This window comes from Trichechus manatus, unplaced genomic scaffold (genome assembly GCF_000243295.1).
Source record: "Trichechus manatus latirostris isolate Lorelei unplaced genomic scaffold, TriManLat1.0 scaffold00148, whole genome shotgun sequence".
NCBI lineage: Eukaryota > Metazoa > Chordata > Mammalia > Sirenia > Trichechidae > Trichechus > Trichechus manatus.
In genome coordinates, this window is record NW_004444084.1 from 2,625,276 (window position 1) to 2,649,853 (window position 24,578).

General features: G+C 35.7%; 1 protein-coding gene across 8 annotated transcripts in view; it reads right to left on the reverse strand.

The window, feature by feature from the left end:
* Positions 1-1,104: 1,104 nt before the first annotated feature.
* The window catches only part of YAP1 (Yes1 associated transcriptional regulator), a 122,523-nt gene continuing 99,049 nt past the window's right edge, over positions 1,105-24,578 (reverse strand). For 2 of the 8 annotated variants that reach the window (XM_012558233.1, XM_004385863.1), the window contains 5 exons: positions 22,383-22,564; positions 19,933-19,980; positions 9,264-9,394; positions 6,156-6,268; positions 1,105-4,758 (listed from right to left, as the gene is read on the reverse strand). In XM_012558233.1, the coding sequence (XP_012413687.1) occupies positions 4,520-4,758; positions 6,156-6,268; positions 9,264-9,394; positions 19,933-19,980; positions 22,383-22,564 (713 nt within the window). In that variant the 3' untranslated portion in view covers positions 1,105-4,519. Of the gene's footprint in view, positions 4,759-6,155; positions 6,269-9,263; positions 9,395-19,932; positions 19,981-22,370; positions 22,565-24,578 lie in introns of all 8 variants that reach the window. The other 6 variants (XM_012558232.1, XM_012558230.1, XM_004385865.1 and 3 more) reach the window with 3 other exon arrangements.

Below are 24,578 nucleotides of genomic sequence, written 5' to 3' on the forward strand. Positions count from 1 at the left end.
TATGGTTTTGAGCTAAGGTGTACAACCACTGTATTTTGCACTAGATAATGGAAATTATCAACTTTAAGCTACACAAAATTAGTGCTCTACTAATGTAAGAAATCACACATAGTATAATCTGGGAACAGACAAGGGTGTTGGTTGAACCACACAATAAACATAATTAATGTCACTAAACTATATATGTGAAGACTGTTGAAATGCCAAATATTTTGTTACATATATACTTACCACAATAAAAATATTTAAAAAAGAAATTATACACAGCAAAATACGAAAAACTTTCAGATTTGCCTCAACAAAAACTGATGTGTCAATAAATGAAGATTTTATAACACACAAAAACCAAACCAAACCCACTGCCATCTAGTCGATTCAGACTCATAGCGACCCTCTAAGGACAGAGTAGAACAGCCCCATAGGGTTTTCATGGCTGTAAATCTCTACAGAAGCAGACTGCTACATTTTTCTCCCACGGAGTGGCTGGTGGGTTCGAACTGCCAACCTTCTGGTTAGCAGCTAAGCATTTTAACCGCTGCACCACCAGGGCTCCTATTAAAAACAAACGCACACAAATAAATCTTCTTCAAAGACAATCAAATCTTCTACTTACTTACTCAAAGTTCAGGACCTACCACTTAAATGTGTGAATGTTTTTATACATAAAACACTGTAAGTGATAATTTTTACTAATATCCATGCGATATTTTAGAGACCATGAGAGGATACTTCAGAGAAATAAAATCAAAGGCTATTTGGAAAGGCAATGTCACTTTCTTCTCAGTTTCCTCTGTGCTATTGTATGGGCTAAAGTCATTTTAGAATAAAGGAGGCACAATTCTGCTTACATACTACAACTGATGGGGATGTTCTAACTAAAGAGGACAGAAGATAAAGTTCAAAGAATTGTATCTGTACTTCAGAAGTTTCAAATGCCATGCTCAACTAAAAGAAGCAAAACTAACCTTTAACTTAACCTATCTACCAGTTACTACTGAAATCACTTTTTAATTTTCTTTTATTAGCAGTACTTATGCTACTGGAAGACCATTAAGAAGCAAAAAAAAAAAAAAAGTCAAATATTATCAATTGTTCAAAACAACGAAGAGTTTAAAGAATATATTTGTAACCACATAAACAAAAAGGTATTACGTAAGAAAAATTAATGTAACAATTTATGTAAGTACCTAACATATGAGCATGCTCTTACATCTAAAACAAAAAATAAAAAGGTAACATTGGTACTATATATATATATATATATATTTGACAAGTGTGCATTAAAGAATTCTCTAATATAAAACATTTAAAACGTGGAGAATACTTTTTTACGATACAGAAAATAATTGTTAAGACAGGCACACCCACAATTCATATAAAAACATGCTTGCCAAGATAAAATTCATCTGAGCACTCATTTGTCAGATGTGCAAAAGCTACAAAATTGTTAATCACTGGAAACTGCCTCATTTTTGCATTGCTTGAGTTCCAACACTGATTGGTATGAATTCTGAATTACATAATTATTGATATTTTTCAGTCTTTCTGCCATGGTTCCATATAGAATGCATCTACTTAACATGAATACTTAAAACAGCAACGTTTTTTGTAAAAAAAAGAAATCACTTCCTTATTTTTTTCTTTTTAAAAAAGGCACTATATTTAGAAAAATTTATTACAACAAATAGTGCTTTGAAAGATCCGAAACTCCAAATCAATGTGCTCCATCAACCATAAGCAGATCTAAGAAACCCTTACTGAAAAGAACACAAATATAAAAGCTGATAAATTTAAAGATTATAAAATTGGTTTATTGTAAAAGCAATTCAAGAATACCCAGTTAAAGTCTTATCCCAATGCGACCCAATACAACCAGTTAAACACTTTTACATTAGAAACAAGGACATAGAATAAGAAAGACCACATCAAGGCGGTGATTCAAACTCAAAAAGAGAAAGGACTCTTGGGTCTCCTTCAGGTCATATGATTGGATCAAAGCTCTGTCAGGTACCACAGTGCTGCTACAACATTGAGGTATAACTGGGCAAATTAAAGTTGAGGGGAAATAAAGAGCTGCATATTCTTGTTTTGTGGGTGTACTTAAGTGACTGCAATTTAGGAACAACTGCCTTTAAAGACAGCGAGATGCAAGACAAATCTTTATTGAAGAGAAAGAAGCTTATACTCTATCAAGGTCTCACTAAGTCTTCACAACCCCCCTACCTCCCACCCTCCCCCAAATCTAAAGCTACTCTGCTGATATATAAAATTCAATCTTAATCTGTGGCTTAGTAGCAAATTGTGGGCACTCCTTCCAAGTAGCTTTGATCTTCTGCACATGAAAACAACAACAACATGCTGTACCATCCATATACTCAATTATGCATTCTAAGTAGAATTCATTATTGCTCTAAAAATCAATGCTTCTGCACAGTGGCCACTTGCCCTTCAGACTTAATTCAAGATTTAATCTCTCTGATGTTTTCTTAATAAAAGTCTTAAGAGTCAATTATTATGAATGTCAACCTATAAATCATTATATACACAGTGATTGCATTTCTTGAGCACTGAAAGTATTTAATATAAAACTCCTTAATCTCAACTTTTGCACTCCTCTAAATCAAAGGGCCAAAATACTTAGATTTTTTTTAATTAGAAAAAAATGTATCTTCCCAAGCAGAGGCTTTTCATAGCAGCTTTGGCCAGGAAAGAGATTTTATGTCTGTCATAAACCCTTTAAAATAAGGGATTATACTAGAAACAATGAAAGACCCTTAATCATAGAGGTGTTAGCTGGTGCCACTATAACTCACAACCATTACTTTATAGCTTATACTGAAGAGTTGATTCATGCTCATTTTGTTCCTTTAAAAATACTCTTTGGAAACCATTATTACTCCTGTAGACACATACTCTAGTTATATCTCTTCCTGTAAAAATAAAGGTATAATCAAGATTATCGATATTTCTTTGCTAAATTCAACTACCAATATACATTTATTAATCTGATCACTTTACCACTAATTCATGACCTTACAGTATTCTATACACTGCCCAGGGTCAATTCTCAGCATATAGAAGTAGGAGCAAGACTTACAACAAAGAACAATCTTGTAGGCGATTTTTCAATCTAGCTTTAATGTGTTCATTACAAATGAGAACTACGGCACTAGACTTCACTTCCAAAGCTAAGTGAAGATAAACTTCCAAAGCTAAAGGAAGCTAACCCACTATATGGAGCTTACTTCTGTCATGTGATTTCCCATCAAGACTTAAAATTAGTCCAAGGGAGTAACAAAGGGAAAATAAAGCCATTTTTTTGTTTGCTCCTTTCAAATTCATCAGATAATATTTACTGTATGCCCAGAGGGTATGTGGTACTTCTCTAGGCACTATCCGTAATAGTAGCTTTTTCTAGAACACTAAACTACCTCAAACACCTGCAGACTGCCCCAATCAGAACTCAACTATCTGTAAAATATAAACTACTAGTCATGGATTCTAAATGCATACATTCAAAGCTACCATTTTAAAATATACTGAAAAGTAGGAAAACCTAAAAAAAAAAAAAAAAAAAGATATACTCTGCTATCACACTATCATAAACATTGTAAGTGTGTGTGGGTATATATAGAGAGAGCAGATAATCAAGATTTAAATAAGATGGTAAAAAATGAGAAAATGTAGATTTCACCAAAGAATTCTAATAACCTTACCACACTACAATTATAAACAGATTCACTAATAAAGTAATTTGCCTAGGTTCTGACAAAACCAATCAACTGAAGAAAAAAAAAAAAAAAAACAAAAACAAACCCCAAAAAACAAAAACACAAGACCTATACTAGAGTATGTGGCAATAATTAATATATTTCTATGGAAAATGTCTCATGCCTTATAAGCTCCTAAAATAAAATCAAGGTCACTATGTGACTAATGATAGCACTAGGAGAAAAAAAAAAAAAAAACACTGAAAGTAAAACAGTCTTCAGCCTTGGTGTCAGCTATCTTTTCAAATCAGCATTAAGTACTTAATATCAGATACAACATTTTTGGCTTGTCAGACCAGTAAGTCATGTTTTTCCACTGGCCAAAGGTAGCTGAAGAAACAACTGTTTGAACAAACTAAATCCTGTGACATGAAGCATTTGACTTCCAAGTCTGAGTATTTAGTTAAAATGATCGTTGAACATCTAACTGGGCAAAAGGAATGGCATCCATCATCCAAACAGGCTCACTTTCCCCAGCCCCCAAAACGAACAGTAGTTATAATAGCAAAAGAAACAAAAAAGTTTTTTTTGATTCTTTAGAGCCAACTGTGAAAGAGGTCAGCAAAATATTAACAGCAGCAATGGACAAGGAAGAGCAAAATAGTGGATGAGAGAATCTTGCTGGACGTTTGTTCATCTTTTTCTGTATGAGCCAGAAGATTGCAACTGCCTTATTTGGAAATTTCAGGTATATACGTCTTATCTCTTTAGATCCTTCACAGATTTAGAATTCAGTCTACCTGAGGGCTCTATAACCATGTAAGAAAGCTTTCTTTATCTAGCTTGGTGGCAGCCAAAACAGATTCCATGTCATTAAGGATGTCAGAACTCAAAGCTTCCTGCAGACTTGGCATCAACTCCTCGCCTTCTATGTTCATTCCGTCTCCTTCCAGTGTTCCAAGGTCCACATTTGTCCCAGGAATGGCTTCAAGGTAGTCTGGGAAACGGCTCTGCTGTGAGGGTAGGGTGCTTTGGTTGATAGTATCACCTAGTTGGAACAGAGAGAGATAATGAGGTTCTTTCTGAAAGGCTAACTCAGAGCTGCACCACATGAGCATAGAGAAATGCATAGAAGAAAGAAAAACACTCCTGACTGACCTCCTGAATTGATGCCCAGAGTTTATTTTAAGCCAAACAACACAGAGATTAAAAAACAAAAAACAATGCCAAGTTTACTTTTGCTTCAGCATTCGTTCAGGTATCAATCAATAGCTTGACTGCTTATTACTATGTGCTGAGCACCAAGGAGGGTCATGAAAAAAAAAAAATCCTTTGAAAGATTACGCAGCAAGAGGAGAAAGAGCAAGTACACTACACAGTAGCAGAACTTTACCATCAAAATAAGGTTAAATGTAAAAGTAAATGATATAGACCAGTCTTTCCCTTAAGTACTCTTATGGGAAACACTAAAATAAAATACTCTTTTCCACTCTTGGAGATTCATATTCATAATAACAAAACAAGTCTCCCAGAAATTCTTGAGTAAGTAAATCCTTACAGCTTTGCTTCCAAGTCTCCCAAACTTACATGGCCACAGAAACTTTTTGCACATGACAACATTAACATTCTACAGAACTTCAGTGGAGTTTTTTTCAGAAAAACTAACATAAGCCATTAAGTGCTGTAGGGGTTTGGAGAAGAGAAAAATAAGGGAGTAAGGAAAGGTTTTGCGAAAGAGATGGATTTGAAGCGGCTCCTAAGGATGATTAAGATTTAGATAGGCAGAGAGGAAGCATCAAAACCATGAGTGGAATGAGCTCAGGCAAACAAGACCTGCCAAACACTTTCAGAAAAGAGGCTGACAGTTAAAGAACTAGCTAGCTAGAGAATGGCTTCATTTCCTGGCCAGTTCATGCACTCTGAAAGAGCTGTCAAGTCAGGGTCACCAGGTAAGCCACAGAGGAAATGGTTCCTTAATTACACCTGTGAGACAGGTTACTTCTTAGCTCCTCCAAGACAACAATAAAGTAGGTGAGCCCCACCACCTAGCCTCACCCACTTGACTTCTGAGCCCCATGAAGCCGCAGTTGGACCAAAAGCCCTCAGAGAAAAGAGAGACAGGCACTGAATCACATATAGAAGTCTCTCTCCAAAACCAGTAGGGTCCCCAAGCGCGTAGCCAACTAACTCAATATTGTACATGCTAAAATACGTCATGTCATCAGTTTTATTTTCAAATAGAGCTAATATATTTATGACAATTAAAAACTGAGGAAAGACTTAAATTATAAATCACCATATACAAACAATGCGAGCTCAATCTGAACTGAAGTTGTAGGATGTTCTTCTGAATAACCTCTGTTAACAATGGCTTATTAGACCTGGTGATGATACGACTGTTTCTAACAGAAGGTCACGTTACTAACAGGAATAAAGAACACCAACCTGTATCCATTTCATCAACACTGTTGAGGAAGTCATCTGGAGTCCGGGGCACACTGTAGCTGCTCATGCTTAGTCCACTGTCTGTGCTCTCATCACGAGAGTGATAGGTGCCGCTGCAAAGAACGAGTCAAAGACGGATACAAAAATTTAAAAAATCAATTCAAGGCAAAAAAAAAACACCTACTGAGCACCAACATGATTAGAAGATTAGAGAAAATTCTTGCCCTGCAACGTCTGAAACAAGCACCCTCCTTCAGGGCCCATACACAGCCCATGTGCTATGAAGTGAAGTAGACAAGTTAATCCTAATTGAAGCTGCCGGCTTTAATGGGCCAAGATCTCTCCTTAGCTTCTGGGCTTAGTGGCAGTAGACGAAAAAAAGATAAATGTCCCACTGGTACACCTAGTTAATTTTCCCAGCTGACAGAAAATTATCTGCATAGGTAGTCTCTCTGTAATACCATTTGAATCTGTGGGATCTGCTCACTTCCTTCAAGATCTCAGTTCCCCAGGTGGTACAGCATAGGCAGAGAGGTCAAAACAAAAGCTCCAGGTGGGCGGTGAGACAGGCCTGTACTAGACTTGTGTTAAATTCCTAGCTCTTGTGCAGACAGCGAAAGTTAAGGAAAAAATCAACCCAAAATAAAGAACGAGGATTCCTTCTGGACTGGGCCAAAACAGATGATCACTGACGATAAGATAAAAACTCCTTGCTTTTATTTGGGGTGGTGGTGGAGGGATGGTGGGCCCAAACACCTCTTAAGATAAACACCATATAGCTTAAGTTGAAGGCAAGATTAAAAAACAAAACAAAACTACAAGGCACAGCCCTTGAATAAAATAGGAAAACATGAGCCAAGAAGATTTTTACTTTAGGCTAAATGAAAAGTTTCCCAGATTTACATACAGGTCTGATAAATAACATCATCAGAATATTACTTTCATAAATAGAACACTTTCCTGAGCTAGTAGCATGTAGATATTAGCTGGCTTTGACTGCAAAATTCTTGTGTTCCACTAAGTTCAGAAAATCTTATGGAGATAAGTTTGAAACAAAGCAATTGTTATTCTTAATGGTCTCTGAAGATGAACAGGAACCATAACTTGCCCCAAACTGGACATTTAAGCAGCTGTTCAACTTACACAAAAGTAAAAAAAAAAAAAATTAAAGACAAGCTTTAACAATTGTTCAAGGTTAAATGCTCAGTGCCCCAAATTTGTTCCCTAAGTTACTCAATGCATTTGCCTCATCTCCACCCACCCCACCGCCTTTTTACTGCAATCACTGGTTTGCTCTAATGCTTCTGCCAGATTTTGGTAAGATTCAAAAGCCTCACACAGATCTAAGAAAACACAAACCTGCCTCTGAGACCATTTGTAAACAATGAAGCCATGTCTGAGAAGGCCTCAGGATGTGGTTTGTTTTTATTTTGCCGGCCCTGATCTGAGCCAAGGGCCTGGTCCTAGTCATCACTTTATTCCCACTGCTAAGCATGGGGCACATGTCAGACACACAGAACAGATGAATTTACAGAGTTGTGCAGAGTTCATTCCAAGCATGGGGAAGCACAGGGGCCTTCCTGAGGACAGAGTTTACGGGGCCATTTTCCTGACCTGGAACTGCTCCCTACAGAACCCCATCTCCTGCAGCCCCCATGATTCGATAAACATTCATGGAGTATCTGCTACTATATGACGGGCACTGAACTATCTATACAGAGGTGAGCAACAGCAAAAACACACTGATCATCCGCCGCTTCTGTAATCTTACCAGAAAACACAATCTCAAAGGGAAGCCCAGTTCTAATCTTAAATTTTAAGGAAGAATCTTCACAAGCAACTGTCAGAAGAATATGCAATCTATCCATTTTTCTAAATAGTTTACTTTTATCCCTGGATCAATACATACTGTCAATAAGATGGGTGCTGGAATTCTATTGATTTAAAATTTTTTTTGTGAAAAAAGAAGTTCTGTGCTATGACCTGTCCTAATAAGCCTCAGTTTAATTTTAGAACTATAATCTTGTACAAATCCACCCAATTTTTGGCTCAGCTTTAAACTGTGTGTGTATGTCAGAAGAGTAAATACAAACTTAAATACATTTAAGAAAGGCTTCAAAGCCAAACCTCCCAACTAGGCCAACAGAAGTAATCTTAAGACAGGGCAAATGATGCAAAATTCTATTATACTAAATATCTTTAGCAGGATATGATATTTTGTTTTTTCTTAGAACCATAAAGCTTTCAATTCAACTGGTGAGAATTGAAATGGTAGCACTGTAACTTTCTTAAATCAAAATACCTGGAAATATTTTTAAAACTATGTTTAAAAAATAAATAAATAAAAAGCACAAAAACCAGAAAGTATTTTTTCACATTTTTAAAAACAGAAATATCTTTTACAATCTAAAAGAATGAAACAGTTTTAGTCAAATCTTAATTTTAAATGGTTTCTAGGCAAAGAATATGACCTGTTTCAGCTCGCACTTTTCAACATAGCACTACATATAATAACATTTTCGCAATCTGCCTAAAACCCAAGATTTGTGGTAACTCACTCAAAAGCATCCTTAAGCTACGCTATTTTCAAATACTATCATTAATCTTAATGCATTTCTTGAAAGAAGCACAACCTTACATTTTATCTCCTTGAACTATAGCTCTTAAGAACATAAGGCCTTACAGTGCGGCTGTAGTGAAACCTCTCAGACTGAACACCTATGTGGAAAATTCCTTCCAATGATCTTTACAATGTAGTCCTAAGTAGGTTTTGGACACAGTTCATTTGCTTTCACAGCAAGGCAGTCACATGTTCCTTCATGATTCTGTAATTTTAAGTAACTGTTAGTCAACAGTATAGGCAGAAGCAAACACGTTGTGACTTTGAATAAATATCCCCTCTACAAGTCTGAACAGCTCACTTCCTCTCACAGGAGACGGCTTTTAACCCTCAACTTTTATTGTAGTTGCCATTTAAGGAGAGATTCATTTACAGCTATGGTTTTAGGCCCACACAGATGTTCAAACCAGCCTATTACAAGTACTCAGCAAAATGATCTTAAAGCTGTGATCTTTTGCAGATACCGGCCAGTAGTAACTCTCACCAACCTGTTAAGAAAGGGATCCGAGCTATTGGTCGTCATTGTTCTCAGTTCCTGAGACATCCCCGGAGAAGATACTGGATTTTGAGTCCCACCATCCTGTTCCAATGTTGGTAACTGGCTACGGAGAGCTAATTCCTAGAAAAAACAAACATGAACAAACAGAATCAGTGTACCGATTAACAAATGTATAAAGTTTAAAGAAATAAAATACACATTAAGGTAACTGTGTACATATAAGGTTGAAGTATTAACATCTATTTTAAAGTTAAAACGTTTCCCATCAGAAAAAAAATTTCTTCTAATTTTCGTGTGATTAAAAATTAAATTACATAAATTGAAAGTTTATCTAGTTACATTAACCCAAAAACATAATACTTTACTACTTAGTTTCATTTTGTTATTTTCCTCACTCTAGCAGACACTCCCAAATCCCCCTTGGTGGTAGAATGGTATCTGGCCTTTAATGGGAATTCTTCTTCAAGCATATTTTAACTCACCAACACTCAAATGGTTTTGTGTATTCGGCACCAGTAATAAAAGCAAAGAAGTAGGAAGAACAAACAACATTTGTTGATTGACAAGAAGACACCAATCCCGCCTCCCAGGGTACTGCTTTACACTCTGCTATCAAGTGTCTCACTTTGACTTCATATTTTTCTATCTTGAGCTGGATAGAATATGTTCCACCCTCTAGCAGGGAGAGAGGGTTAAAAAAAAAAAAAAAAAAAAAAAGATATCAGAAGTGAAAACACGAACCTAAAGCCTCTCTACCATAACCTAACATTTAAAAATGGGATAAAATATTAATTTTGAGGGGCACTCAAAAACTTCTCACCAGGATTCTACCTAGAAACCTGAGCAAAGGCTACAACCACTACCCTGATGGTTCCAGGTGGCTTGCCTGATGGTTCCAGGTGGCTTGCCTTAATGGGCTTCCAAACATCCTAGGCTTCTGCCTGTATGCCCAGGACATCCAGGCCAGTTCATCTTACTCTGGCAGACCTATGACACCTTCATACTACTCTGTACTTTCTCTTCCTTTCAGTGTTCCCTTGCCTCCCACGAATTTCCACTGTGCCTCTTGAGTTCTTATAAATATTATCTCTACTAGAGCATCAGCCTCCTCTCCCTCTACTTTTTTGGTGTGACTTGAAATATGGCTTTTTATCACAAAGGTAATTGCCTCCCCTGCAGCCTTCCTGAGCCAAGGCTGCTTACTGAGCCACACTCCCACCACCGTTACCACTGAGTCCAGAGGCAGTGGCTCTGTACTGCCACATCTAGGCTACGATTTCTCTCTCATGCACTTCTTTTTATTTATGTTTATGTCTTCTTCTTATACTATCCTCTAAACCCTGGTTTCTTACCAAGAGAATCATGACAGAATTCAGGGGTCTCTAAACTTGGACGGGGGAAAAAAATTACACCTTTAACTTTCACTAACCTCTAACTGAAATTTAGCATTTTCCTCAAGTATGAATTTAGGCCACAAACACAGAAGTATTCACCGTACCTTTGACTTTTCATCAATACAGACATTTTCATATTATACTGTAGTTGTTGCAAATATCTTGATATATTATTTATGTTCATTACTATTTCAGTATTATGGTAGTTATAAGACACACTATTAAGGAGCCCTGGTAGAGCAAGGTTAAGCACTTGGCTGCTAACCAAAAGGATGGTGGTTCAAACACCCAGCGGATCCATGGGAGAAAAAACCTGGAGATTTGCTCCTATAAAAATTACAGCCTAGGAAACCCTATGGGGGAAGTTCTGCTCTGTCCTACAGGGTCGCTATGAGTCAGAATCGACTCAATAGCACACAACAAGACATATTACTAGATCTTACTTATATATTATTAAGGCATGTAACTATTACAAATTTTTATTTAATATTTTAATAACTGTATTTCAATAAAATTCCTTTTCCTTATAATCCTACACATTTAAAAAAAAAAAATTCTGAGAAGCAATCCATGGGCTCAGCAGATTGCCACAGGAGTTAACTGCTCCTTGTACTCAATTTTCTGACTTCTTAGCTACTCCATCGTGCATAGGGAAGAATTTCAGAACCTGGCTCAGTCTCTTGCCACTCAGAGTATTCTCCATGTCTCTTAACATGCTTCAGTATTAGGATGGGTGACTTATTCAATATGAAAGCTTGTTGGTCTTCTGCATTCCAATGAACTTCATTTCCATCTACTTTAATCACTCTCATAATCACCAAGACCTTGTTATTTAAAACCAAACTACCTCTAAAATCTTAAGTCATGTTTAGGACAAGGATGATAATGTTTCAGTTCATCTCCACTGCATTCATCACCCTGGAGCTGTCAGTTTCCATGCACAAAACCCATGCAATACCCTATCCTTGAAATTCCTGATGTCTTTTAAATTGTAATGGTACTAACCACTTCATCACTGTACTTCAATCATTAACTACCCAGGTCACAACCTGGACCTAGCTGTCTTAGAAATCTCTTACACGCGTTTATCACACTTTCTGACCACATTTTTCCTTCCACCCAGGTCCTCCATGAGCTCACTCTCACAGTACCAGTCCTCTAACCTTGTAGATTCCAGACCCTTCTCTCTTCTTACTCTTCCTAGACTACTGCTCCTTCCTGGCTTTTTTTTTTTTTTCCCTCTCCTTTCCTACCAGCTTGAACTCATGGGTGATCATCTGAAATACACACAAGCACCTTTCAGATTCCTGATGCATGCAAAATTTTATCTCAAACCAGAAAACACCAGCCTGGAATCAATGCTAAAATGTACTTGCTTAATTTCTATATTGACATTGATGAGAAACGCTAAAGAAAAATCATACAACTACCCAGACTGTTATCGTTACAAATTAATGGTCTTTGGCCTTGCTTGACTTCTCTAGGTAATTCTCCATGGAAATCCTATCTCCATCTTAAGACTGTATTAGATAGATGTCATGTCTCTAATACCCTGAGCACAGCTAATAAGATCACAGCATTTATCACATGATATTATTTATTTTCTCTGTGTTCCTTAAGGGTAGTGAATGAATGGACAGACTGTTTTGGACCTTAAAATGGTAACTGCGAATACTCTGAAGAATCTATATTGCTCTTAAAATATGAGAATATATCTAGCAATAAACTTTACTGAATAAATAGGCTATAATTTTCATATTGTTTTTATAACTTTTTATTTTAGCCTTTTTGATAAAGTTCCTACTTTTCCAAGATTTTTATCAGATTAAAGCTAATAGTCATACGCAAATTTGTTTTTGCTACTTTTAATTTTACCACTGTGCTCGTTCAAAGCTGCCAAATTGTTACTTTTTGCTTCCTTTAACAACTGAATTTCTAGTGTCTGTACACACTGCATGCCTATCAGATTTACAAAGAAAGGTAATTTAGAGATATGAATAAAGAAGGTAAATCATTCCAGGTTGCCTAAGGAGATATCCAACACTCTGAAAGGCTATGGAAACACATTTATCATCAAGACTATATTTGAGCCACGACTAAAAGTAATCAACCTAAGGATTCACCTAAATCAAACTTGTAAAGATTCAAGGAATAAAATGCTGCTTTATTCAAGATGTAAGTATTTAGCTCAGTTTTGAAACTTCTAGCTACAGCAAACAGAACAGGGCTGAACAGCTACTCTAAGACACTTTTTAATAGCTTGAGGTATAACTGATGTTCAGTAAATTACACATATTTAAAGTGTACGATCTGATGAGTTTTGACAGGTATATATCCATGAAACCATCACTACCATCAAGATAATCATCCAAAAGTTTTCTCCTGCCCCCAGGCAATTAATCACCTGCTTTCTGTCACTACAGATTAATCTGCATTTTTAAAAATTTTATGTAAATGGAATCATACACTATGTATTCTTTTTCACTTAGCATGATTATTTTGAGATTCACTCATGTTATATCAATAGTTCATTCCTTTTGATTGCTGACTAGTATTCCATTTAGGGATATACTATATTTATTTAGCCATTCACCTTTTGATAAATATTTATTTCCAAATTTTGGCTTTGTATAGACATATGCTTTCCTTTCTCCTGGATGCCCTAAAACTTTAAAACCTAGAAATGTGCTAAACGTTTCCAGACAACAGACTACTTTCACTGTCTTTCTCCTTATTTCATGTGCACAAATGCACTGATTTTATATAGGGGTAAAATACTTTAACTACCAAATACACGTTATCTGAAAGTATTTTTCTTATCTTATAGGAAATGATATTATTATTTAAACAAGAGAGGGAAATATAAAAAGAGCCAATGGCCTATGAGCCCACTGGCTCATGAGTCCATAAAAATCTACAACATAAAGTAGGCAAACTCATGTTTTCCTTTATGAACCACCCTGGAAAGTTCCCTCCAGGCCAGGCTGGGACCATTAGTTTTACTTAGAGTGCAGATAGCTCTGACTCCAAATACTTCCCAGATTAGCTAAGATTTATAAGCTCAATGGGAAAAGCCACCGCATTTTTATATTTTTACAGAAGAAAATGAGCTAAAAATACTTGCTTCATTTAGAAAAACTCAAATACTCTAAAAGAACTATTTAAACTTTGAAATACAAAACAGAAGCATGATTAAGTTTTGGCTGAATTTCCTATAACTTGCTTACTTTCCATTTTTGAAAGTCTGTCAAACTATTTATTTTAACTACCTTTGGGAAAAGAGAAGCTTAAAACACTTGTATTTTTAGCTCAGCATTCTAATTTTAGGCACTGTGTTCAGGATAAATAATCCAAAAACTCCTTAGAGATAGACGTAACTTTCCACATGAACTGTTTCAACTGAAATCAGTTTTTGTAGACAATCCAATTATGTCCCAAGGCTTATTTTCAAAACAGCTGTGCCAAATTTACCCAACTGCAAAATATGTTCATATTCATCCAAAATTTGTTTTGATAAAAATTACTTTATTTCAATGGAACAGGCATATTCTACATAGGTATATATAGGCTTACTTTTAAATGCAGTGAGTGCAACGGAGAAAGAGTTTATATGGAGTACATTTTTTGCTTAATTCAAAGTAACTGCATTTCATACTTCCCTAACGTCTCTAGAAAAAAATCTATACAGCTCTGAACAAACTTTCGATTATTTTACTTTGAAAAGCTCTACTTTCATGTAGTATGGTCACTATTTCGCATTTACAATCCTTGGCTAAGAATATAAACAATCACAAGCTCACTCAAAATGGAAACCCAAGATTTAATTGTTCCTCCCTGGAAGCAGGACAGCTTATGGGAGGAACTCTTTTTCAATTAGCTCTTACTACACTCATCTTCAATGTCAGACTAGGTAAAGCATGGAGTAGGATACATCCCCAAATTTCCATTTCACTTGTAAGATCTGCCTTCTTAAAATTATTTGTGTGTGTGTGTGTGTGTGTGTGTGTGTGTATTTATGTGGGAAGAAGAGATTGCTGCTTTCAGACTCAACTGAACTCCAAAATCGTAGGTTAAGAATAAAAAAAAAAGGTTAGTCTGTTTTCCTATGTAAATACATACAAGTTCCCTCCCTCCATTTATGCCAATTTCTCTAAAATATCAACAAATTTTATCCTCTTTCTTATTGACCCTAGTGAAACAAATTAGATTCACAGTAGCTGAAAATATTAACGTAAGAATTAATGGCTTGAGGATGGGGCTACCAAGTCAAATTTAATTACTTTTTTAAAAATTTTAAATACTTTCTTAAAGCCATTTTGTCTTTAGCAAATCCTGAGTTATATTAAGAGTGTATTCATTTTTGAATATATATAGCACGCAAGTGAAGGTATTTTTTTTTCTAAAACAACATTTTATAGTGTTTTCGCCAAAGGCTCACACAGCAAATTAGGTTCCCATTTAACAATTTCTATATAAATTGTTCAGTGACATTGGTTACATTTTTCACAAAGTGTCAATATTCTCAATGAAGGAACTTTTTTTTATAATCAACTTGTTCAAGGAAGGTTAGTTTAGTGAAGTGAAAACTCAAATTTAGAAATAGAGAATAACTCTAAAAATATATATCTTATAGTTTGTCCTAAGGATGGCAGTTTATGTCGATAAGTCTAAAAACAGAAAAGCCGTTTCTTCTGTTCAAGATAGGCCTCACCATACCCCATATCCCAGCACAGCCTTAATCAGTCACATATTACCTTGTTATCTATAAAGTTATGAAAACATTCAGCCAATGCTTGGAACACTTTGTTTTTTAATGTTTCTGCCATTTACTAAAGTGTCTTCAACTTCAGACCAACTTTCGACTAGGAAAAATGTATACATATGGGTTTAGGGATAATTATGACAACTATACAATAATCCTAAACTCTGGAAGTACCAGTCAAAACAGAGTTGCGATTTGGTGTTCCCAGCTCAATCCTGCAACTCAATACTCCTTTTACAAATCTTTGGAATTTAAGTAATAAAATTATTGTGGTACCACTCAAATAAGGAAGAGGTGATTTTAATCAATAAAACAAACGAGATAAACTATTAGAGGATGCCAAGTATGAGGCTAAGTCTCCTCCTTTTTAGACAAAGTTCTCTACATATTGATTAAAAGGGAAATATAATAGGTTCATTGAAAAATCCAAATAAATGTATGATTTATTCAATACTAGGAATGCAAAGAGAAATAATCTTGGAACAAGTGTTAACAGAAACAACTTTTCTATTGTATGATAACAAGAAAGACAGTTTGGACAAAAAACCAAAAAAACCCCCCAAAACTCAAGCTCTTTGCTATTTCTAAATTCGGGGGGTGGGGAGGGGGGAAGTTTGTTGGCAATTACTGTAAATGCTTTCCCATAGTTGGAATGGTGGTATTATTTTGCTTTATGTGACTAAAACTACGGACATCTGAACCAACCTTTTCACCAGCGGGGCTAATGGTGTAGTGCAATAGCCTAAATAACATCAACACCGTAGGCTTTATCACTCATTAAACCAGTAACTGACTTGGATGTACATTTATCAATACCCACAATGTCAACCATACAATATTCATCATTTGCAAAATATTTAGAGTTGTAATTTCTATGAATATTGAAGCAATTATTTGCTCAGAAGTAAAATTAAATAATCCCATATCATACCTTTGGCCTCCCGACTTTGAATGAATTACACTGGCTGCTGAATTAAAACATCTATCTACAGCAGTCTTGTTTCTATTTTCTGGATAGTTTTGAGAATTCTGATGAGGCTACTTGGGATGAGTTTTGAGCTAAGTCTAATAAAGGAAATGGAGAAGCTTAATTAGTAGGAGGGAAGGGGGAAAAGCAAGACACTCACTATGGGGAAAAGCTCATGAGCAGAATCATGGCAGCAAGACAGAGTGGCACTCGGGTGATAGAAAAGTACTGGCTTAACTAGCGTCAGTGAAAGAGACAGCTACTGACCACAGACCATGAGCCAGGTTGCAAAGTTCAGACTTGATCTCACAGATGTTAAGAACCATATTTTTAAGTATAAGAACAGACAAAAACATTCACACTCAGGGGAGACAAAAAAAAAAAAGTGTTTCCTCAAAAGACCCTTGAAACAAGCTGAAATGCATTCCTAACCCACTCTCTCAAAAAGTCTCTCCAACTTACAAAGGAGCATTGAAGCATAAGAGATAGGACTAGAAAACTGAGCATTAAATGCTCAATAGTCTCACAGAGCAAAGATGATTTTTCTAGTTTCAAAGTTTCTTTCCCAAAAATAGAAATTTTTGAAGCATAAAACAATGAATAATCAAAATGTAAATAAAAATTTAAGCTCTATAAGGACAAATGCTTCTAAAGTTTTACAAACAAATTCTAACAAATTAAGGTGATAATTCCATATTTAACGGAGAAGATATATGAGTGCCTTTAAAACTGCCTCAATTTTTCAGAATTTTGCATTTCAATATCACTGGAGTCACATCTCCTAGGATTTTCCATTAACCTCATCATAGCAACATTAGTTTACATAACCATAGAATCCTACAATAAAAAAAAAAAAAATCCTACAACATAGACATGTTTTATTAATCCTAGTTGGAAGTACTTAAGATAACTTTGGAAACTTGTATTTCATGAACATTTTGAAGTTCAGTAGATTCCCATATATCACAGCAATGAGGTACATAATTTATAAAATAATAACACTGATTTAACGTTGCTTGCTAACTCAGCTGCACTAATTTCTATTACAAATGTTGAAAACAAAACACACCACAAAAAAATTTTGAACAGTAGTGCCTGGCACTCAATAAATACTCAATGAATCAATCTTTCTTCTCCATTATACATTCTGTTCTTTGAGACTGGAAAGACCTTTCTGGCACAATCTCGACTATCCTGGTAAACCCTATTTAAAGCCATCTTCACCTAATATATGACCCTCTTTGTGAAATCTTTCCTGACATCTACCTCAAGGTCATCCAGAAAATATCTACGATGAGAAAAACATATAACGTATGATGGTTTGATACAAACACCATGAGATTCCATGTATCTGAGTTATTCTACATTTAACCTTACACTGAATGTCATATGCTTACTGACATTTTCACAATTGTACCAGGTAAATACGTTGACAGTTAAAACTTATATAGCAAATCAATATTTTAATTTCCAGCATATGCAAAATAGATTTAAAAAACCAAAACTATCTTAGGTTTCTCGCTCTGGTCTAGGTAAATCTAGGAAACCAACACTGAAATTTTAATACCTTGGAATTATAAGCCTCACCTTTTCTAAAATTTTACTGTTTCAAAAAAGTTTCCAAGAAATTTTGACAATAATTTTAATAACAACTATTTATACTTCTACTCAAGTATGAGATAAATATCTACAAGCATTTAATTTGCCTATCAAATATAAGATCTGGGTAGGGAAAAAAATTATTTCAACAACCACTTTTCGCATGGAGGACTTTCTTTTTTTTAACATGTACAGTTCAGTGACAATGGTTACATACTTCACACTGTGTCACCATTCTTACTATCTCTACGCATATTATTTTACCACCATTAACTTATACTCTGTCCTTCAAAGTTCTCAACTGTGCTTTAGAGTTACTGTTGTCAATTTTGATATTATATAGATAATTCTTTAAAAGAGTATAATGATCACATTCTCTATTAACTGAGCTAAACTGTTGTTTAAAAAATTACTTCATGGCATAGTTTCAGTTCAAGGCTTAACAACTGTTTCTAGGCAATACATTCAGGGGTTCCCCCAGTTTCAATGGATCCACCAAGTCCGGTTTCCATAAGTATTTGAAGTTCTATTCTACAATTTTCCTCCTTTTGATCAGGATCCATCTGCTGGGTCCCTGATCAAAATGTTCAGTAATGGTAGTTGGGCACCATCCATTTCTTCTCGCTTCATGGCAAAGGAGGTAGTTCATGAAGGCAACTATACCTGCAGCCAGCATGGAGGACTTTTCACTTGAATTCAAATCTCATTTAATTTATGCTCATATTTTAGTTTCCATTTCTTTTATCATAAATAAAAGCCTTCTTTCAGAAACACTTTAGAGAAAAAGCAAAGAAAGAAGTACCTTTACTTTATAAAGATCCAATGCTATGCTGCTCTTCACAAATGTGATATGAGCGCCCCTCATCATGAGAATGCCTGCACTCTGCTTTAGTGATGATGACTTGTTATAGTTATTTCCTTACTTGGTCTTTTTATTAAATGGAGGCTATTACGAGATAGATAAAGAAAAATAGAGTTTTTCCTTTCACAAAGTTAACTGGTCCCTATGAAGACTGTATCTGGCTTTATCAGCACAGTGCTCCAATAGACTAGTTAACAGTATCCAAAATGAGTGGAATTCTGCCAGCTCCCACTTCTACACAATGGATTCTGACAGAATGCACTTATTTAGCCTAGTGCAAAATGAGCTGTATAGAATGTAAGGTGTTTCATGGTTACTTCTGTACACCCGAGAAGTGCAATGATCCTCTAGCTCCTAATTCCATTAAATCTTGTGGGTCCTAAACACACAGCATCTCTTTGGCTCCAAGAATGAGGTTCTTCCCACCAGTCACATAAGTGTTTGAGTAAGAAAGAAAAATGGCCACAATCTTTCTACCTAAGTAAGATGCCTTCATAACCAGTGTTCCTGGAGGTTTACCAGGAGAAAATGTCGATAGAAGCCAACAAAGAAACCTGAAGCACTCTCCAGGTAGATGGTTCTCTCTTCTGATATTTTCTCTTTAAAATGTCCACTAGAGAGATTTTTTACTATCCTTCTAGGATTATTACGGCTCTTAATAAGATTTCCTAAATCAGCCTACCCAAGTAAATAATCTGTACTATTTTTGTTATTACTAAAATTATTAATCCCTATAAATCATTAAAAAACTATTTTAAACTATGCAAATAAAAACTAGGCACACCTCGAAGCTGATAAGATGTATAACTGAAATATAATACATTTCAAATGTGAAATAAAAAAAACCTTCACTGAATGAAAATGAATGTTAGATGCTCTTGGGGGTATGGGGAGCAGACAGTATAGACTTTCTGAGAACAGCAATATTAACTGAAGTATCGTGGTAGAAAGATGGCTCAAACTTGTACTCTGGGCTAATCTTCAATGAGGATGGGTACCCGGAGCATAAATTTCTCTCTTCTCTAATTTTATATCTTTTTTTTTCAAACACTAGAACATCAGATAAGAGCCTACCTGACATTTTGGAGAATTTGCTGTGCTGGGATTGATATTCCGCATTGCCTAAGAGTAAAAAATAAGATGGATAAAAATTACTTTAAGCCACATGGTTTGGCTGTGCAGGCTGACTTACAAATTGCATCCAGTCATACTGCCATAGCACAGAATTCCCAAGCTAGCCCAAGAAGAAGCAGACTGAGGAAGACAGGAGCCAATGGAGTCACCACATAACAAAACTGAAACCTCAGAAATTTTAAGTATTGAGGACAGGACAGCAAGACTTTAGGTGTCAGGACTAAAATACAAGTTGATACTGGTCAGGTAGGTTCTTTGCTTCTGAGTATTAGATGAAGCAGTAAAAATACATTCGATGTTTCAGTGACGAGAGAAATTGTCAATGGAAGAAGCTTATAGGAAACCAAAAGACCTAAAATATCCTGAATTTATATTGATTGCTAAAAAACAAAACAAAATCCTAAAAGAATACACTATAAGAATAGAGCAGATCTTTCACTTCAACACAGGAAAAAGACAACACAGTAGGTAGTAAAGAAGAAACAAAGTAAGAAGTTACCTTTAAAGGAAGTGAAGCTATTCTGTCCAGGACCCATCACCCAGAGTAAAAGTGAGAGTAAGAATTCTTTGGAAGGAAGAGCTTACAACAGCAGCTTTCTGCCCACCAAAAAAACCAGGCTGATCTATGGCATACAACAAAATGACGAGTGGCTCATTTCTAGACTTTAAAAATAATCTTAAAAACAGCAAGACTTTGACATTAGCAATTACAGAAACTGTTTTTTTCTTATTCAAGTTTCCTGATTTTGAAAGTCTTCATTCATATGTGAAATTATGACCTGTGTTTACTTAAAACATCTAGGACTTAGTAACAACGAAATGAAAAGCAAACAATGAAAACATGCTACGTAAAACATACTCCTAAATAGTTTTATTTCTTCTAATAGCTACATAATTTTATTCCTGATGGTGCTACCTTGTTCTATCAACACAGTGTTATTTAAGTAAAAAAATCTTTCCTTTATTGTACTTTGTTAGAAAGTCAGTTAGAGGTACATGAAACTGTTAATATGCTTTCTCCCTCTGCCTTCTTAACGGCAGATGAAGAAACACTTCTTCTAAGACCGCTTCCTGACATCATATGTTGGCACAAATTCTCTTACTCTTGCCAGGGCTCACTTTTGATGCCAACCACACTAGAATTACACTGACGCATTACTGACAGCATAAACAGTTCAGAGATGAGTCTGTCTGGGACTCCCTGGCTTAGTTTAATTCTTTAGGTACCCGTTCCTCAAATCCCAAATTAGAGTTCAAAGATGGTATCAAGTTCAAGTCTTTTCACTGACACTCAAGTGACTCTTTTAAAATGCAGCTCTATTTTCTTTTTTTTTTAAAGTACATTGTTTAAATGCTCACATCCTGGTAACAGAAATGTAGACTATAGACTATAATGGCTTTTTAATGTCTACACTTAGTATGCTACCATTTAGGAGGAAAAACAGCACATAACATCTATTATACATGAATTTTGTTTTTAAATTGGTAAAATCTTTGAAAAAGTATGTAAGAAACAGTTAATAGTTGTTTACATCCAGGGAAGGGGATCAGGGAAACAGGAAAAGGAGATTTTATTTTCACTTTTTATAAACTTTGAATATTGTATTTTGTTTTTATTACCTAGTCAGAAAATTTTTATATAAAAATTTAAAATATACGTCTTCAGATCACATTCCCAATAGCTGAACTTACACTCTACCACTCTGAAACAAGAAAAACTACAGTTTGACTTTGAGATGAGGGATTATCTATCTGTTTTTGTGGAGCACGAAGACCAACAGTACTTTCTGAAAGAAAACTGATAGAAATGGTGGTAAAGGGCCTCAAGCTCTTTACTGTTAGTTTCCACTCTTCCCAACATGAAAAAATATCCATAAGCAGGTAATTTTAAAGTACTCTGGGATCTTTTAAACTTGGGATAATAACTTTTACTATGTGTTAAATAAAGCATCTTAGGCTCAGCAATACTGAAAGATGTTAGAAATTTTGGGGATATGTCATATTAGTGTATCCCCCACATGAATAATTAAAGTAAAAGATGTCTTCCCCCAAGTGATATCCTTTATAGGAATCCTCAGAAAACGCAATCTACAATTCCACGTACTTTTGAAAAAGCAGCCTTACTTCCTTCAGTTTCTGTTCAACTGTAATGGTCATGGCTAAAATCTCTCTTTTGTGATACAGGTTTACAAATTACATCCCAGGTAATAAAGGCCAGTCAAGAAACTAAGGCAAGGGCAGAGCTGGACAGAATGTTTCTGTGTCACTCTAGTTTTAGAGAGACAACATTCCTCAAGAAGTACTAAATGCAAAGATGAAATATGCCCAATTTCATGTTAGGAAAACAAACCCCCAAAAGTGGAAGGCTGGTTTCTAACCTGTGGCCTCACCTGCCGAAGCAGTTCTTGCTGCTTCAGTCGAAGTCTCTCTTTCTCCATCTGCAGTTGCTGCAGTCTCATCTGCTGCTGCTGGTTGGAGTTGCTGCCTCCCATGACTCCTCCTGGTGGGCTCTGGGGAGCCAGGGGTGGAGGCTGCTTCACTGGAGCACTCTGACTGATTCTCTGATTGATGGCTGAAATGAAACAAGAGATCTGTACTAAAAAACTAGTTAATAAAGATAAAAGGATGATTTAGTTATTCAAAAGCAATGAGGGACATTCAGTGTAGCTTTGTTTGTAGTAAAAGACAGAAAACAACCTGAAAATCCATCAGTAGTACAATGCTACATTAACTTATTATTACTGTTGTTACCATACGGTATGCTAAGCAGTCTTAAAAAAAAAAGAGAGAGAAGTAGCTCTAACGTGCAATGAAATGGAACAATTTTTAAGACACATTGGGGGGGGGAAGCAAAGTGCAGAACAGAAAGTGTATAAAAAGGGAAATAAATATTACATATGCAGAGAATATGAACTGAAGGATATCCAAGAAGCAACTGACATCTGTTGGCTCTTGGGCTGGGAAACTGGGCGACTAATGAACTGTGTTACGGACACTTTTTTGTAACTTTTGAATTTTGAACAATGTAATATGAATTACTTATTTTAAAAAACTATATAGAGCTGGAGAAGGATGTAGAACATAATTCTAACTCACAAAAAAAAGACCAGATTTACTGGCCTAAAGGAGACTGGAGAAACCCCAAGAGTATGTCCCACAGACACCCTTTTAACTCAGTGGTGAAGTTATCTCCGAGGTTCACCATTCAGCCTGGGAGTGGACAGCCCCGTAAAACCAAATGGGACCCCTAATAAAGCAAATGTATTAAAACAACCTGATGCCTGCCCAAGAAAATCAAATAAAAGTCTCCAAGCATCTGGATGGCCAACACTTGTCTTATTCAACCACCATTGTGCCTCCAGCATACAGCCCAGGTAGTCTGCGTGTGTGTGTGTGTGTGTATTTTTGTTGCTGTTGAACCTGTAATACATTATGGTTAGAAATGGACAGGATTCTTATACTAGTGAAATTCTGTCACTGATTGAACGCTGATCAAACCGTGGATTGTAGTAACCTCAGTAAGTAGATGGAAGTTTTTTTTTTCAACCTGATCCCTTTGGAATTTATCCTAGTGTATCACATGAATGATCTAATTGATCTAATTTCATCCTGTTCCTTATGACTGATTATTCATTATGTACAATACCACTTATGTAAAAGTTTATCTTCTCCCTAATCATCTTCATCATGGACTAAACTTCCATATTAAGATATTTTATTTTTAGATTTTCTATTCTGTTCATTAATCTAACTACTCTTGTACTAGTACCACAGTTTTAATTACAGCCTTTAAAGCTGGTAGGGTGAGCCATATATTTTTTTTAAAGCTAATGAGCTTAGCCACCACTAAACGCAGCAGCTCCCTAGCATTGCTTCCACTCACTGCTTACTGTGGTTTTATTTTCTGACCTACAGAGATATTTTTTTAAATATACAATCCTAGTCATGTCTTTTAGGTTATCTTGTTCTAATATTTTGTCTGGCAGATCAGAGAAAGGATGAGAAAATGTGACTCATTTGCTCAATCTTGTTCAAAAGTCATATTAACCTCTTATACAGCCAAAGAGTCAGAATATTATTTATGTAATATCTTTATAAAGAATGGCTTAAACTTTCGTAATTGTGGTTTATGATAAGTATTTTGTAGAGGAAAAAAGCCAACAATTATTGAGAGGCTAAGCTTTGCCAGGAACCAACAACATAATAAATTTACTGATGTCTATTTACTCCATTACCAACATTATTAGATGCATAATTGTTAGGCACCATGGTATGACATAAAAAGCATGCCCTTCAGAGGAGGACAAACCTGGATTTGAGTTGAGTGCATCAGTTTGGTAATTCATCTAATCCTCAATTTCCTCAACTATACTTGGGATACTAACATCTCCCTTCTGGACTCACTGTGGGGATTAATATATGTAAAGCATCTATTACAGTCCTGGAGCACAGAAGGTGTTTCATGTTAGGCTACTCCCTTTTCCAGATTAGCTCCTTCTAAACCTGAAGGATTTTGGCAGGTTTCCAAATCAAGAAGCCCTTCTTTGGTCTTCACTCACCTGATTTACCTCACCCTTAAATGTCCA